General features: G+C 47.9%; 1 protein-coding gene and 1 pseudogene across 1 annotated transcript; one reads left to right on the top strand and one right to left on the bottom strand.

Annotated features, from left to right (window-relative positions):
- Positions 1-3645: 3645 nt before the first annotated feature.
- On the bottom strand, positions 3646-5098 carry LOC125519264 (annotated as a pseudogene).
- Positions 5099-6074: 976 nt separating this feature from the next.
- Positions 6075-6651, top strand: LOC125518943 (RING-H2 finger protein ATL39-like). The gene has a single exon (XM_048683827.1). It carries the CDS (start codon positions 6109-6111, stop codon positions 6613-6615), a length of 507 nt encoding a protein of 168 aa, XP_048539784.1. The 5' UTR covers positions 6075-6108; the 3' UTR covers positions 6616-6651.
- The last annotated feature ends 10145 nt before the right edge of the window (positions 6652-16796 follow it).

The following is a 16796-nucleotide window of genomic DNA, read 5'->3' as shown; positions in this document are numbered from 1 at the left end:
CACCGGGGATACTTTCCCGGATGTTTCTCCCCTTTGCCGGTATCACTTAGTACCACGTTAGGTCACCTCTAGCACCGCGTATTGTCTTCTTATGCTTTGTGATACTTTGATTGCTCTTTTATTTATTGTATTCCCCCTCTATTACTTCTTTCCGGTAGACCCCGAGACTGCCAGCGACCCCAGTTCGACTACGGTGTCGATGACCCCTCCTTCTTGCCAGAGCAACCAGGCAAGCAAACCCTCCTTGAGCATTCTGATATCGCCCATTTCTTTCTCTCTCATGCTTGCATTAGAACTGCTACTGCTTTCTGTATGATCCTACTCTGATGCATAGCATGTTGTTGTTACCTGTTTTCATACCTTACCTGCTTATCCTAAACTGCTTAGTATAGGTTGGTTAGTGATCCATCAGTGACCCCCACCTTGTCCCAGTTGCCCCGCTTTATGTTCGATGACTCGATCAACGTGATCGACGTCCAGGCCCCGACACCGCACATCACCCCCCTAGTTGTACGACTCTGCAGAGTTACCATCGAGTGCCGAGGGTGGAACCTCTTACATCACTCCTGATGAGATCTTTGTAGTGTAGCTATACGGTCGAGGTCATCGAGGGTGATTTCCTCCTTAACCACTCCCGTTACGGCTCTATCGTGCAACCCCTCAAGTGTGAACCTCGAGGGTGGATCCTCTTACGTTCACCTTGATGATAACATCGAGTGGAATTCACCAGGGGTGATTCCTCGGGTTCCCCCCCTTGGTGTTAGACGCATAGTTACTATGGTTACTATGACTTTACCCTGAGCCATGTTACTAAAGACGGGTCGGCCCTGAGGGGTACCCGCGCGAGCTTAATAGCGAGTGATGTGGAGTCGGGTTGACCTAGAAGGTGCCCACGAGATACTTACGAGGCGTGGCCGGGCATTCTTAGCCCTTGCCGCAAGTACTCGAGACGGGGCGACGGTGTCACGTCGATCGTGAGTCTCTGCTCGTTATCACGTGCTCCTAATCCACTACGATTTGGATATTTGATCCGAGGGGCCTCTAGCCTGATAGCACTAACCATCACGTGGGCATTGTATGGGCGTTCTGCGTCGTATGCATCAGCCGAAGCTTAATAGACGTCAGCGACTGAGCGGCGCGCGCCGGGTTGGACTGCGTAAGCACCTGCCTTTTTGAAGGAGGTAGCTAGGTCTGCTCATCGGCCGCCCATGCAACGTGTAGGAATTCCCGGGGCGATGCCCATGACCCCTGGGGCATAGGTTTAGTCCGGCGTGCTGGCCTCTCTATTAAGCCTAGGTCGGGTTGCGACGTATTGTTTAGCCGAGGCCGGGCATGACCCAGGAAAGTGTGTCCGGCCGGAGTTAATCGAGCGTGGTGGGTAAGTTGGTGCACCCCTGCAGGGAAGAAAACATCTATCGATAGCCTGTCCTACGGTAACGGACACTTGGAGTTGTATCCCGGTCGATACAACTAGAACTGGATACTTGTGATGAGAAATGGATTGTGAATGAGAAATGGATAGTATGGCTCTGGGATTGCTTTCTCGCAGGGAGTCAAGAAAGGATCTCTGGCCGAGGTTGATAACACTACTACTACTTTACATTATGTTGATCTGTACTCTTCTATATGTTGCAAGATGCTTGAAGATGCTAGTCTTCGATAGGCTAGGCTTTCCCCTTCCCTTCTGGCATTCTGCAGTTTAGTCCACAGATACAACCCATTCGTTTGATACACATGCATACTTAGTTAGATCGGATGTAAGTCTTGTGAGTACTTTGGATGAGTACTCACGGTTTCTTTGCTACCTCTTTTTCCCCCATACCCGACTGTTGCGACCAGATGACAGATCCCAGGAGCCAGACGACACCACTGATGATTACTACTACCCCAAGGGTGCCTACTACTACGTGACGACCACTGACGACCTGGAGTAGTTAGGAGGCTCCCAAGCAGGAGGTCTTGCCTTTTCGATCGATGTTGCTTTTGTGCTAGCCTTCTTAAGGCAAACTTGTTTAACTCATGTCTGTACTCAGATATTGTTGCTTCCACTGACTCTTGTGTATTCGAGCTTATGTATTCGAGCCCTCGAGGCCCCTGGCTTGTAATATAAAAGCTTGTATTATTTTATTTTGTCTCTAGAGTTGTGTTGTGATATCTTCCCATGAGTCCTTGATCTTGATCGTACACATTTGCGTGTATGATTAGTGTACGATTGAATCGAGGGCGTCAAAAAGGGCAACAAAGAAAGCTAAAACTACAAGGACTGCAACTTCTATTGCTAGTGTTGGTCCAAGTTCCTCTGCTGCTGCTGGGCCAAGAGGAAGAAACAAGTTCATCCCCCAAGAGTTGCAGGTAGTGGAAGAGTGAGGAAGCCATCCTTTAAGATGTCTGAGTGGTTCAACTGTTCTCAAGGGAGCGGGTGAAGTTGTGTTAATTTGTGGTGAGCTGATGATGTTCAAAACATCTGCATTTTGGTTGTGATGACACCTTTCATGTAAGGTACCTAGTGGACTTGTTGGGCTATGATGAAAACTTGTGTTGCTTCTGGTTAGCTGTTGATGTTCTAAACATCTTTATTCTGGTTGTCATGAGTACTTTCATGTAAGGTACCTAGTGGACTTGTTGGGCTGTGATGAAAACTTGGTGTTGCTTATGGTTAGTTGTTCATGTTCAAAACATCTTTATTTTGGTTGAGTACTTTCTGGTTAGTTGTGGCTCCTAATTTTCTTATTGTTTGCTAATAAGTGTGATGAATGTGGCTACTACTGTGATCCAAGATAACCTAATTTGATCATCTAGGGTGCCTCGGCGTCGACAGTATCCAAGATAACCTAATTTGATCATCTAGGGTGCCTCGGCGTCGACGGTATCCAAAATAACCTAATTTAATCATCTAGGCTGCCTCGGCGTCGACGGCATCCAAGATAACCTAATTTGATCATCTAGGGTGCCTCGGCGTCGATGGTATCCAAGATAACCTAATTTGATCATCTAGGGTGCCTCGGCGTCAACGGCATCCAAGATAACCTAATTTGATCATCTAGGGTGCCTCGGCGTCGACGGTATCCAAGATAACCTAATTTGATCATCTAGGGTGCCTCGGCATCGACGGTATCCAAGATAACCTAATTTGATCATCTAGGGTGCCTTGGCGTCGACGACATCCAAGATAACCTAATTTGGTCATCTAGGGTGCCTCGGCGTCGATGGTATCCAAGATAACCTAATTTGATCATCTAGGGTGCTTCGACGTCGACGGTATCCAACATATCCTCATTCCATCATTTAGGGTGCCATAGTTAACATCAATGACATAGTTAACATCATACTTAACAACTCTAGTCACTAACATAGTTAACATCATACTTAACAACTCTAGTCACTAACATAGTTAACATCATGACACCATAGTTAACATCATACTTAACAACTCTATTCAACAACATAGTTAACATCATGACACCATAGTTAACATCATACTTAACAACATAGTTAACATCATGACACCATAGTTCAAAGCTTACAAGACATAGTTCAAGGCTACACCCTACTTCAAATACTACAAACTGCCACTAGTTCACACATTACAAGCCATAGTTCAATGCTTAAAATTTAAGATAATGACCCACATGGTCAGATTACAAATCACTCTTCATCACAAATATCCTTGATGTACTTCAGCTTTCTCTTGTTCTTGTCACTAGCTTTGACAAGATCAGCAATGTGAAACTCCAAATTCCTCCTCTCAGTGCTCAACTTTTCCTTCTCCTTCAAATGAGCAAACTTCAGATTCCTAATCACATTACCTGGGGCAACCTGAATGCTCTTCAACTGGTCAACCTTTTGCTTCAGTTCTTTGTTCTCAGCATCCATTACACCCAGTTGTTCCTTCAAAGCTGAAATATTGTTGTCCAAAGGAGGAGTGATGTCCTCATGTTCACCTTGTTGGACTTCATTTTCCTTGGGAATATTGTCATGGGTATCAAGTAGGTTGTTCACATCCTCAACAAGCTTCTCATAAGTCTCCTGTAGCTTGTTCTTCTGTGATGTGAGATTGTGTACAAGTGATGAATGTTCCAGACATGCCATCCTATTAGCACGCTGGCAATCCTCATACAAAAGCCATAGTTTGTGAAGAGCATTCTGCAAATGCTCTGGCCACTCCTCATCTACCCATTGAACAACACCACAACTACTTGCTTCCTGCAAAACAACAAGTACAAATGCATTTACTTCCTTTTTCACTTCACTTCTATTCAGTCCAATTCAAAACAACTATAGTATACTGCACATGCACAATTCAGCTCAATTCTGAATTTATATCTGAATTTTTAACAACATACTACACTGATTTTACTTCATTTATACCTTAATTTTTAACAGCTAAATACAATTCAGTTCAATTTATTTACTTCATTTATATCTATGAACAATGCACTATGATACTTTTTAACAGCACAATTTACTTCACTCAGTCACTATGGATACCTTAATTTTATATCTATGTACTTAATTTTTAACAGCACAGTTTAATTCATTTACTTCATTTATATCACTATGGTGTTGTTCATTTATATGTATGAACAATTCATTTACTTCACTCAGTCACTATGGTATGGTACATGACAGTACCTTTAACTAAACTACTAGGTGAACAGTGAACATGAACAATAAACAGTGAACATGAACAATGAACAGTGCATATGAACAATTGATAGTTTCTTCACAAAATAAGCAAACTACAAATTTTTGCTAGCACTCACATCAAGTCCACAGGCAATGAACCTCCTCCCAGTGCTAATCCCTTCGAAGCAAACATGCCTCTTCACCGGCTGGCCATGCTCACACATCACCATCACCTCATCGTCAACACCAGAGTAGTTCGGGTCCTTGATTGTAGCCGGGATCTACATCAACAAAAGAAACGCACAAAATCCATCTCACGGGTTCAAATCGAGTAGGAAAAACAAAATCCCCAAATCGAAACCCTAGCTCAAAGAACCCTAGCTACGAGTACACATCACTGACCTTGATAGGGGGGACCGCCTGAAGAGTACTCCTAGCCCGATTCCTCGCTGTCGTCGCTCCACGAAACCATGGCGGACGACGGCGAGCTAGCTTCTCACCGACGGCGACCAGAGCCAGAGAGAGGGGGGGGACAGAGGAGAGGGGCGAGAGAGAGAGAGAGCGGGGGGGGGGGGCTGTCTGGCGAGCACTGACAGGACCGACCGACGCGGCGTCTTGACCGTTTTGTTCCTAACGGCGCCGTTTGCCTGTCCGTCATGCCACGTCAGCGTTTTCGAGGCCCACCTGTCGGAAAAGAGATCAAACGAGGCTAAACGGCTGTTCAGTGCTTTTTGCAACGGGTTAAGAGATTTTATGGTGTTTTTTGCAACAGATTAACGAGTTGGTAGTTTTCTACAAACCTAGCCACAAATGTGATGGTTTCTTGCAATTGACTCCTGCACAAATATCAAGAAGCCCGCAACTATAAAAAGAACACACAACCAGGCCCGTGGGAGGCCATCCAGCCTGCCGACCACCGCTGCTGCATTCCGAATCTGGAGGAGCCCGAGTTGAAATGCATGATCAGGTCAGGTCCCTCTTGTGCCTTCGAAAAGAAGAGAAATGCGCACAATAATAGTAGTAGCGGAGTATACAAGCAAAGCTATTTGCATTGAGGTGAGAGGTACTCTAGCAACAGCACAAATATCAATTAACACTTGATCATAACAGTAGAATTTCTAGTCGGCCCAAACAGTAAGTACTACTCCAGCAACAGCATAAATATCAAAGTAGGAGTAACACTGTTTTCTAGGGTGTAGGAGTAACACTTTGATCATGTCGACCACCCATCGAGAATAGGTACGATGCATGCACTGGTCTCACCACCACAATGCAAATCGTCTCGTGAGGAAGGCACGTGTCCTTGTCCCCCACAAATATCTCGATCGAGAGGCACGTGAGCGACGCGAGTGGAGCTCCCTGATCATCACTAGTAAGGCCGACACTTTAAATACTGCATCGGCGCCACTTTGCCTCCGCACCAGCACCACGACGTAAACAAACACAGATCCACAGCTTCGGACGCCATTCTCACCTTTCAGCATGGGCGCGCCGGACACATCATGGGTGTTCGCCGACCTCGCCGTCGCGGACAGCTCCAGGTACAGCACCCGCTCGCGGCTACTGCTCACGGGGCTCTCCTTCGCCATTGGCATCGTCACCCTCCTCCTCTACCTCGCCGTCTCCTACGCCTGCAGCCGCCGCCGCCGCCGTTGCCGCCGTCAGCGCGACAGCGGTGCTGGTGCGGACGACCAGGAGGCCGGCATGGGCGACGCGGCGATCGTGTACGAGCAGGCCGACACCCTGGCGGCGCCCATGGACTGCGCGGTGTGCCTCGGGCAGGTGGAGGCCGGCGAGAAGCTGCGTCGGCTCCCCAAGTGCGCGCATCTGTTCCACGCCGACTGCGTCCACGCCTGGCTGCAAGCGCACTCCACCTGCCCCATGTGCCGCGCCGCCGCCACTGGCACCACCCCGGCCGCGGCAGCGGTGCTGCCCCCTGGCGTGGTTGCAGTTGCAGGCACGCCGCCTGCCTTGGAACCGATGGATTGAATCACACCGACCGGAGAATAGCCACAGTGATGGATCGACTAGCGACGCTGACTGGAGAATAGCCGTAGTGTGGTCATGGCTGCAGCCACAGTGCGTGTACAGGAGTATCTGTCATGTCGAGTGTGCTTGTATTGCTGGCTCCGTTTCATAGTGCGCATAGAATTTATTTTTTTCGCAAGCAAAAAACCCTTCATAAATCTTGACGAAGTTTATAGAGGAAAATATCTATCTTTACAATATCAAATAAATATAATATGCCGAGCGGCTCCACTGGATGTCTCGAACCCGTTTCAGCCTGACCGCCGTCATGGCCGCGTCGCCGCCTGGCCTCCCGAAAGCCCGGTCCAAACGGCGAGGTGAAAGGCGTATAAACAAGTGAATGGTCTGTCTGCCCTGCTAGCGGTCTTGAATGGCTTCAGCGAATTGTTTGTTGAGCCTACAAAATGACCTCTTAGAAGGACAATAGACCACAAAATAGCCTCACTACCAGGCACTGAACCACAAAATAGACCACAAGAGCCTCACGACGGCAGCGCTTGCGTGGCGGGGCGTCTTGAGGAAGAAGGCGCAGCGCGAGCCAATGGTGCGTGGCCCGCCGCCCCGCGAAGGAGCAGTGGTAGGAACAAAAGGGCGGTCATCACGGCAGTGGCGTGTGAGCCCGAATAGTCAGCGAAAGAAGTGGGTGATCCTGCCGGGTTAGTCTTTTTCCCCGATGCAACAAACAGACTGGTTGGCCCAGGTTGTGCTGCATGTATCAGTCCAATACGCACATGACATGCTATGCTGCATCTATCACTCCTATAAAAGCTGGTCATAGTGGAGAGTAATTTATACTAGTGATCATAGTGGGAAGTAATTTAGACTAGTGTCATGCATATGACACTAGTCTAAGTTACTATCTTCATAGTGTAAAGTATGTTAGTAGTAGTGTCATAGATTATTTCATTTATTGCCTTAAAGACTCATTTTACCTCGGAAAGCGCTATGTTACAGTAACATATTATGTTACTCCAAACACCTCTCTCCTTATTAAATACTTGCCACATAAGCAAAAATGTCTTGAAATGTGTTAAGTTACTATCTAAGTTACCCCCACTATGGCTAGCCTAATGCCAACTCTAGCGCGCGACCCGTCCTGTCCGGGTGTGTCCGTTTGGGGCAAAATGGATAAACCAGACGGCCCAGCGCGCGGACGCAAACGGACTTTTGTCCGTTTTCTGTCCGCTTTTGAACCATCATCAGCTCAAATTTGCGTCGCTTTTGGGGTGAAACGGACAGCGTGCAGATGGGCGGGACGCGCGCGTTTGTCCTCCCCTGGCCCGCCCGTCGGTGGCACAAAGCAAAAAAACCCCCGCGTCCCATTTGGCGCCATTTTTCCCCAAACCCTCCCATGTCCCGTCCCCACCCTCCACCGTCCATGGCCGACGCCTAGCCGAATTCCGGCGGCCTGGCCGTCGACCCGCCCGGAAAGGTGAAGAAGAAGGCGGCCAAGGGTGCAAGGAAGGCGCGGTCGAAATGCACGTCGAAGGAGCTCGCCAAGTTGGACGCAGAATCGGCGAAGAGGAGGAACCGAAGGGCGGCCGTCAAGGGCAAGACCGTCGCGACCAAGTTCGCCGCTGAGCGATATGCGATGGAGGCCGCGTGGCGCAAGGCCGAGGTCGAGGAGAAGGAGGCCATCGTCAACAAAGCGTACACCCTCCTCATACTTGGCATTTGTCGTCCAACGGGTTTCTTTGAAGCGGCCGTCGGCCCGGCGAGCACATGCTCGTCGGTCGCCAGGCCTCCGCACTGCCAGTCGCGGACCACGCCTATGTCGCCCAGCTTTCCCCCGCCAAGGCATGACGGCCAGACCCGTTTTTCGGGGTCGTCACCGGACGTTGGCGTGATCGCGCCGTCCACCCCGCGCCCCTCGGCCGTCATCGACCTCAACGTCACGCCGGGGTACAGCAGCGGCGGCCGGTCGGCCTTCAAGTTGCAAAGAAAGCAAGCACGGCCACCGTTTACGGGCACCATGCCGTCCCCCCGCGTCCTGTTCGACGGAATGTCAACACCAACGCCAACGGTCGACGACCCCTTCTACAACCAGTTCATGGAGGATGTGATCTACGAGGGTCGGCATGGCGGTGCCTACGATCCCGAGGGGACCCAAAGTCAGGATGGCCGCGCCCAGTACGTTGCTGATGAAGAGGCCACGACCATGCTGACTATGACCATGGTGACTCGTGGCATGAATACGATGACATCTATTGCGAAGGTGATGGTGATGAAGAAGAAGGCAATGCCATTGATATTGGGGGCAAGTCATTGTTCATCGGCAAGCTCACCCAAAGAGCGGAAGCACAAAAGAGGAGGAAGAGCATTCGCACGGGTTCATATTCACAAGACAAGGACAAGTTGATTTGCCAATGTTGGATGGAGATTGGCCAAGCTCCGAGGACCGGCGCGCAACAAAAGGGCCTTGTTTTTTGGATGAGATTCCACAAAACATTCCATGAAAGGAAGATGTTTGAGCCCTACCAAATTACAAGCGACCGTGGCATCACCTCAATTCAAAAGAGGTGGTTGTTCATCCAACAAGAGTGCAACAAGTATTGTGCCGCACTTGAGAGCGTTGAAGCACGGACCGTGAGTGGTCTCGGCATTGGGGACATGGTATGCTCTCCTCATCCTAGTTCTTTCGTTGCTACGGCCATGAGACTTCGGCCTTGTATATGTTTGCATGCTCAATTGTTGTTGATCATGTGGTGTAGGTAATTTCAATCTTTGGAAGCATTCAAGGCCCGATACAATTACAAGCCATTCACTCTTACGCATTGTGGGACGATCATCAACAAATGCCCTCAGTTCAAGGATCAATACATGAACTTTAAAGGAAGAGAGGCAAGAAGATGGTTGTGTTGGCCGGAGGTGGAGATGACGAGGCGTTGAAGAGGCTGAGGGGCAAGACCAACTCCAAGGTGGACGACATACGTGATGCCTCATACATGGCCTTGCATGAGACTTTGCATGGCATGATGTCTCAAAAGGATGTAAGGGACGAGAAGAAGCGACAAAGCAATGATGAGCAAATGAAGCGATATCTAGAGCTTCAAAGGAAGAAACTTGAGATGGAGGAGGCGGCCAAGAAGAGGAAGATCGACCTGGAGGAGGCGTCTCGGCAAAGGCAGCTCGACGTCGAGGCCGCCAATGTCACGGCCAGGCAGAGGCAGCTTGACATCGAGGCCACCAATGCCCCAACCAAAGCAAAGGAGGTGCCCCTTGCGATCATGAGCGTGGACTTGACCAAGATGAGCTATAAGACGAGGAGCTGGTTCGAGGCCAGGCAGAAGGAGCTGTTCGACGCCGACGGCCTGAATTAGGTCGTCTGATTGGCCGTGGCCGTTCTTTTTTGGAGGCTGGCATGGGTGTCGGCCACTGGCTGTGTGCCGGCGAGAAACGCATTCATTTTGGAGGTTGGTTGTGTTGCCGGCCGTTGCTGTGTTGCCGGCGATCAAAACTATTCATTTTGGAGACTGGTTGTGTTGCCGGCGAGGACGTGTAAGCCGTTGGCTCTGTTGCCAGGGTGAACTAGGGCCGCTGACCTGAACTAGGGCATGGTATTTCGAAACTTGTTGTTTGAAAATGGAGGCGGAGAGGATGGGGCCAAAGGATGAGTCTGCACGTTGGGTGCATGGCCACCGCATCCCAGGATAGGTCCGGACACGACCCCATTGCCCTACCCAAACAGACAGAATCCGGACAAAACGGACGTCTGTTTGTGGTCGTGCGCTGGAGTTGGCCTAACAACACACTGCTTACAAAAAAAAGAGATGGCACTATCTATATTTAGCTCTAAACACAACGGTAAAACCCTATATGCTCTTTATTTCTAATTGTAGACATCAATTTCGATCAAACATATTCATGGTTAGCTGAATGAAATGAAAAACTGAATAGAAGTGGTGCCATGCAGATGTACCAAAACTGCACTTGAAAAATGTGCTTTGTGAAGAAATCATTCAGATTCTATGAATAAAACAGGCACTGAACATTATTGTTTGACATGGCACTGAACAATATTCATGGTTAGTTGAATGAAATAAAGCCTTCCAAGAATTATCATCTATATTTTGTGGATATTTTCATGTTAGGGTCATACTTATACTAAACATTATTGTTTGACATGGCACTGAACCATTGATTTGTAGATCACACATTTTCAAAGGTCTATTTTTTCTACTATTACACTAGCTATGCACCAACGAATTTATCTACAATTTTTTTTGATGCCAAAATTTCAGAATATCGATCGGATGCATAATTTGGTATAGTAATTTACATGTTAATTTGACACTTAGGTTGGTCGATTGTGAGCTTGGATGTACCATTAACGGGCACGTGGAGCATGTTTCAGTGAGACGAAGATAATCGGTCGACCAAGAAAAAGAAGCAAAAGAATAAGAAGAGTGATTTATACAGGTAATAAACCAATAATAGGCCAACAATTCTTCTTGATGTGCATGAGGATACTAATCGTATATTTGAACATATATTTTTCACTGGATTTGTGTTGAACAGGTGAAATGTTTATGCTCCCGTTGCAACGCACGAGCAATTACCTAGTAACAGTCATAAGAATGACATGACAAACATGACCACGTACGTGGGCCAGCGAGGGTTCATAATGCACGAGCAGAACAAGAAGGATGCTTAGCCCTCATCACATGTGATTAACTCTCAAGTGATAGTCAACTTGATAGATCTAAGGCTTCTTTCCTCCTCCTTCAGAAAAGTCTTCTTCCGCCGGATTGGTTTGAGGAGCCTATGAATGATATTGTACCTTTTCTTATTAATGATGAAGCTGTTATTTCCAATTAATAAAGTTGATGCTTTTATAAAAAAGAAAGTCTTCTTCCGTTGGCGCCTCGAGCGGTCCACCCCGCCTCCGATGGCCTTTGGGCCATGAAGGTGCAGAGGATCTCGGCTCCCCACTGGCGGGGTCATTTTGTTAGGTTCAACGTCTTGTTTGAGGTTGTGTGGCGATGGGTGGCGATCTCTCTCAGTAAAAATAATGTCTCCCACGCCCGATCCCCGCCCCGGTAGTGCGTCTGGCGTCGTCGGAGGGTGTGTGGAGGTGTGTCTTCGTTGGATCTCATGGGATTTGATTGGTGCTAGTCTTCGATGGATATATTTGGATCCAATTTTCGTTCATATTTGTTCGTGTGGCTATAGTTTGATCATCTATGACTCTTCACCGAAGATGGTTGTTGCTCTGGTGCGCTGGTCCTTTGTGGCCTTAGCACGATGACTTCCCGACTGTGCTACAATCAGGTTTGCCCGGCTTCGAAGAGGGAGGGGTGCTGACGTCGGCGCGCCTTCGCCTCGCTCCAGTGCTTGTAGTTGTCGCTAGGTGGTCCATGAACCTGGTTGTAATTTTTATTACCTCTAGTCTTCTTTGTATTGCCATGATTGATAATGAGTAGATTGGAAAGTTCTTTCGCAAAAAAAAAGTCTTAAGTGATAGCATCATGACACCCTTGACACCAGCACGAGGCCATAGGTGTGACTCCTCCTTGTGATAAGAAAATAGGCAGTTTTCCGATTAAATTAATCCATGAATAAATCATGAGCATGACATTGACAGTATTGATAACACACTGGTTACGATCTAACAGAGCATGTACTACGCATATAGTAGAAACATCTACGCATATCGCTAGTACTGCTACAACAGAAAGAAACATGAGAGGGATAAACGATGTATACCCTCCAATCGGCCATGCAGCGGCGGTGGCGGCGGCAGTAGCCGCGGCATCCTCGGCGGCCTTCTTGTCGGCCTCGGCCTTCTCAGCGGCGGCACGGTCGGCGTCAGTCGACATGGTGATGACGAAGGTGATGTGGACGTAGATGAACAGAAGCGAGCAGTCGCGTAGTCGCTACCCAAAAACCTAATCGCCCTCTCCCGTATAGGATCCGGAGAGGCGGGGGTTCGGAGGCCTGCTCTCCCGTCAACCGTGTACGTGGTGAACGGGACGGAGTCGCCGGCGGCAGCAGCAGCAAAGGAACGACGCGGGCGTGGAGGCGGAGATGCATTCTGTTTCGTGGCGGCTAGGGTTGGCAGCGCCCCACATATATATGTGCGGCTGCGCGTGGAGAGACGTGGGCTGAACCCACGTCCAAGTCAGTAGCCCACGATCCGACGTCTCAGATCGTGGCCCCACTTGCCAAAGACTCTTCGTTCCTGACCGGCAAAAAGAAGCGCATAGGAGTGAGCTTGGCTCGGCTCAATCCCGCAACCCGCGGCGCGGCGCGGCGCGGCGCGTCGTGACGAGGCGTGGCGTGGCGAGGTGAGCGGAGGAGGAGGAGTGCGCGAGGGCCTCATCTCTTCTCAAGCTCCAATAGAACGAGGAAGAGAATCCCTTATAAAACACTCCAACTCTCCTTCCACTTCCGGGGTGGGACTAAACTTCCCACCACCTTGTCATGCCACCTACATGGGCCCTTAGAGATCAAATCTAAAATTATCATATGGGCTCTAGGCCCATCTCATATTTCAACAATCCCCCACCAGATCTCAGGGGCCCAGTTTGTCCTTTGTTCCAAACGCTGTTTTGATATACCAGCATCTCAGTGGAGACCGATTAAGGTTGAGCTCCACCTAGACCAAGTAGTTACACTCCTTCACAACTGAACAATGGACTATGCCTTGAATTGTCAGTTTGGCGTCAAGAAGTTTCACCACAAGTCTCACTGATACGAGGCTGCCGAAGGCCGACCCCTCGGGTGGAGCATATTAGTCACATTCCTGGCCTGTTCATGAGCTTGCTAGAGATCATCCCAATCTCATAGACTGTGACCAGCAGTCGGGCTCATATAGGTGTGTTCCTCCAAAGATCTCTCTATAGGATAGCATCTTGCTTATGCATATAAGACTTGGAACACATTAAGACAGTAGTCATCCTTCCATACAGTTTCCGAGAGTATTGCATCTCCAACGGAGTGGGTTAGTAAAGTTACTCTCCTCAGTTCACCACTGGCTTGTTTTCCCAGGTCCTACTTACGGGATCTCCGATCACATAGGTTGGGTTACTACCATGGCAACTCACGTGGGTCTCATACCCATCTCCCTTGATGCGTTATCTATCACAACACGTGATAGCCCTTTAGTAAAGGGATCTGCCAGATTCTTAGCCGTTTGAATATAATCCAACGCTATCACTCCGGAGTTCCTCAATTTTCTGACAGCTTTTAATCTCATTCTTATGTGTTTGTTGGACTTCATGTTGTCCTTTGAACTCTTCACCTTGACAATAAATGTTTGATTGTCACAGTTCATAAGGATGGACAGAACTGGCTTCTCAACCACCGGCAAGTTCATCAACAGATCTCGAAGCCATTCTGCTTCGCCACCCGATGTGTCTAATGCTGTTAATTCTGCTTCCATTGTCGATCTTGTTAAGATCGTTTGCTTGCAAGACTTCCAGGAAACAGCACCACCTCCAAGAGTAAATATATACCCAGTTGTGGCCTTCATCTCATCAGCATCAGAGATCCAATTCGCATCACTATACCCTTAAAGTACCGACGGGTATCCGATATAGTGAAGTCCATAGTTCATAGTACCTTTCAGATAGCGCATAACTCTCTCAAGAGCACGCCAATGTACATCACCCGGTTTGGAAACAAATCGGCTCAGTTTGCTAATAGCAAATGCGATGTCAGGCCTCGTTGCGCTCGCTAGATACTGTACTGAACCAACAATCTGAGAGTATCTCAATTGATCTATAGCTGTGCCTTTAGACTTTCGAATCAGCACACTAGAATCATATGGTGTTTGAGATGGTTTGCAGTCTGAATATCCAAAACGACTCAACACCTTCTCAACATAATGGGATTGCAAAAGTGTAATCCCACCCTCATCATCTCTCAATAGCTTGATGTTCAAGATAACATCAGCCACTCCAAGGTCCTTCATCTCAAAGTTCTGAGATAGGAAAGACTTAACCTCCTCGATCAACTTGAGATTAGTCCCAAATATCAGTATGTCATCAACATACAAACACAGTATAACTCCTTCGCCCCCACCATAGCGATAGTATACACATTTGTCAGCCTCATTAACAACAAAGCCAACAGATGTCAATGTTTCATTAAACTTGTCATGCCATTGCTTAGGCGCTTGTCTCAGGCCATACAAAGATTTCACCAACTTACACACCTTTCCTTCCTGACCATCCATCACAAAGCCATCAGGCTGTTGCATATAGATTTCCTCCTTTAGCTCTCCGTTCAGGAAAGCCGTCTTAACATACATCTGATGAATGAGAAGACCATGCGAGACCGCCAACGAGAGTAATACTCGAATGGTGGTTAGTCTGGCCACAGGTGAATAAGTGTCGAAGAAATCTTCTTCTTCTTTCTGGGCGTAGCCCTTGGCCACAAGCCTAGCCTTGTACTTTTCTATCGTACCATCGGGCCTAAGCTTCTTCTTGAACACCCACTTGCATCCCAATGGTTTGCAACCATAAGGACGTTCAGTAAGCTCCCAAGTCCCGTTAGCCATGATGGAATCCATCTCGCTACGGACCGCATCCTTCCAGTAGTCAGCTTCTGGAGATGCATACGCTTCTGAAATAGAAGTGGGATTATCCTCCACGAGGTATATGAAGAAATCATCACCAAAGGTCTTTACAGTCCTTTGTCTCTTGCCCCTACCAAGGGATTCCTCATTATCCTCCTCAGGATTTTCATCATGTGTTTGATTATAATATTCCATCGGAATGGCAGGTTCAGGAGTCTCCTCAGATTCCTGTCTAGAAGTGCTTTGTACATCTCTCATGGGAAAAATGTCCTCAAAAAATGTAGCATCTTTAGACTCCATAATTGTACCGACTTTCATGTCAGGTACCTCAGATTTCACTACTAGAAATCTATAGCCAACACTATTCATAGCGTAGCCCAAATTAACACAGTCCACAGTCTTTGGTCCAAGCTTACGCTTTTTGGGGATCGGCACATTAACTTTCGCCAAGCAGCCCCAGGTACGCAAGTACGAGAGTGTTGTCCTTCTCTTGGTCCACTTCTCGTAAGGAGTGATCTTGTTATCCTTTGTCGGAACTTTATTCAGGACATGACAGGATGTCATTATAGCCTCCCCTCACCATGCCTTGGATAAACCCGACGTATCTAACATGGCGTTAACCAAATCAATTAGAGTACGGTTTTTCTGCTCGGCAACCCCGTTTGACTGGGGTGAGTAAGGAGGCATCCTCTCGTGAATAATGCCGTGTTCCGCACAAAAGGCATCAAACTCTTTCGAGAAGTACTCTCCACCATGATCTGACCGGACTCGTTTAATTTTCTTTTCAAGTTGATTCTCAACTTCTGCCTTATAGATTTTGAAGTAGTGTAGAGCCTCATCTTTAGTATTTAACAGATACACATAGCAATATCTAGTGGAATCATCTATCAAAGTCATGAAATATTTCTTTCCACCTTTAGTCAACACACCATTCATCTCACAAAGATTAGAATGTATGAGTTCCAGTGGCGCCAAGTGTCTCTCCTCTGCTGCCTTGTGAGGCTTGCGAGGTTGCTTAGATTGCACACACGAACGGCACTTAGAACCTTTGGCTAAAGTGAAACTCGGGATTAAATTCGATTTTGCTAGCCGTGTCATAACACCAAAACTAATGTGACAAAGACGTGAATGCCATACTTCAGATTCATTAACACTCAAATGAATATTGTTCACGACTTTATTACATAGATCTGCAAGAGAAAGGCGGAACATGCCTCCGCATTCATAACCCTTTCCAACAAATAGTCCATATTTCGTAACAACTAATTTATTAGACTCGAATACCAACTTAAACCCTTCTCTACATAGAAGGGAGCCACTAACGAGGTTCTTCTTGATGGCGGGGACATGCTGCACGTTCTTCAGCTGCACGATCCTTCCCGAAGTAAACTTCAGATCGACCGTGCCAACACCAAGAACAGAAGCACTCGCGCCATTCCCCATCAGTACGGACCCGTGACCTGTGGCCTGGTAAGAAGAAAACAATGAAATGTCAGCACACACATGAACACCTGCACCTGTGTCGACCCACCAATCGGTGGACGGCCAAACTGAAAATACAACAAATAAATTACCGTACCCAGATGCACCACCCTCATTGTTGCTCACAATCATATTGACA

Source organism: Triticum urartu, chromosome 7 (assembly GCF_003073215.2).
Source record: "Triticum urartu cultivar G1812 chromosome 7, Tu2.1, whole genome shotgun sequence".
NCBI classification, from domain to species: domain Eukaryota; kingdom Viridiplantae; phylum Streptophyta; class Magnoliopsida; order Poales; family Poaceae; genus Triticum; species Triticum urartu.
The sequence above is the reverse complement of the archived record's forward strand: the minus strand, read 5'-3'. Positions and strand labels throughout refer to the sequence as shown.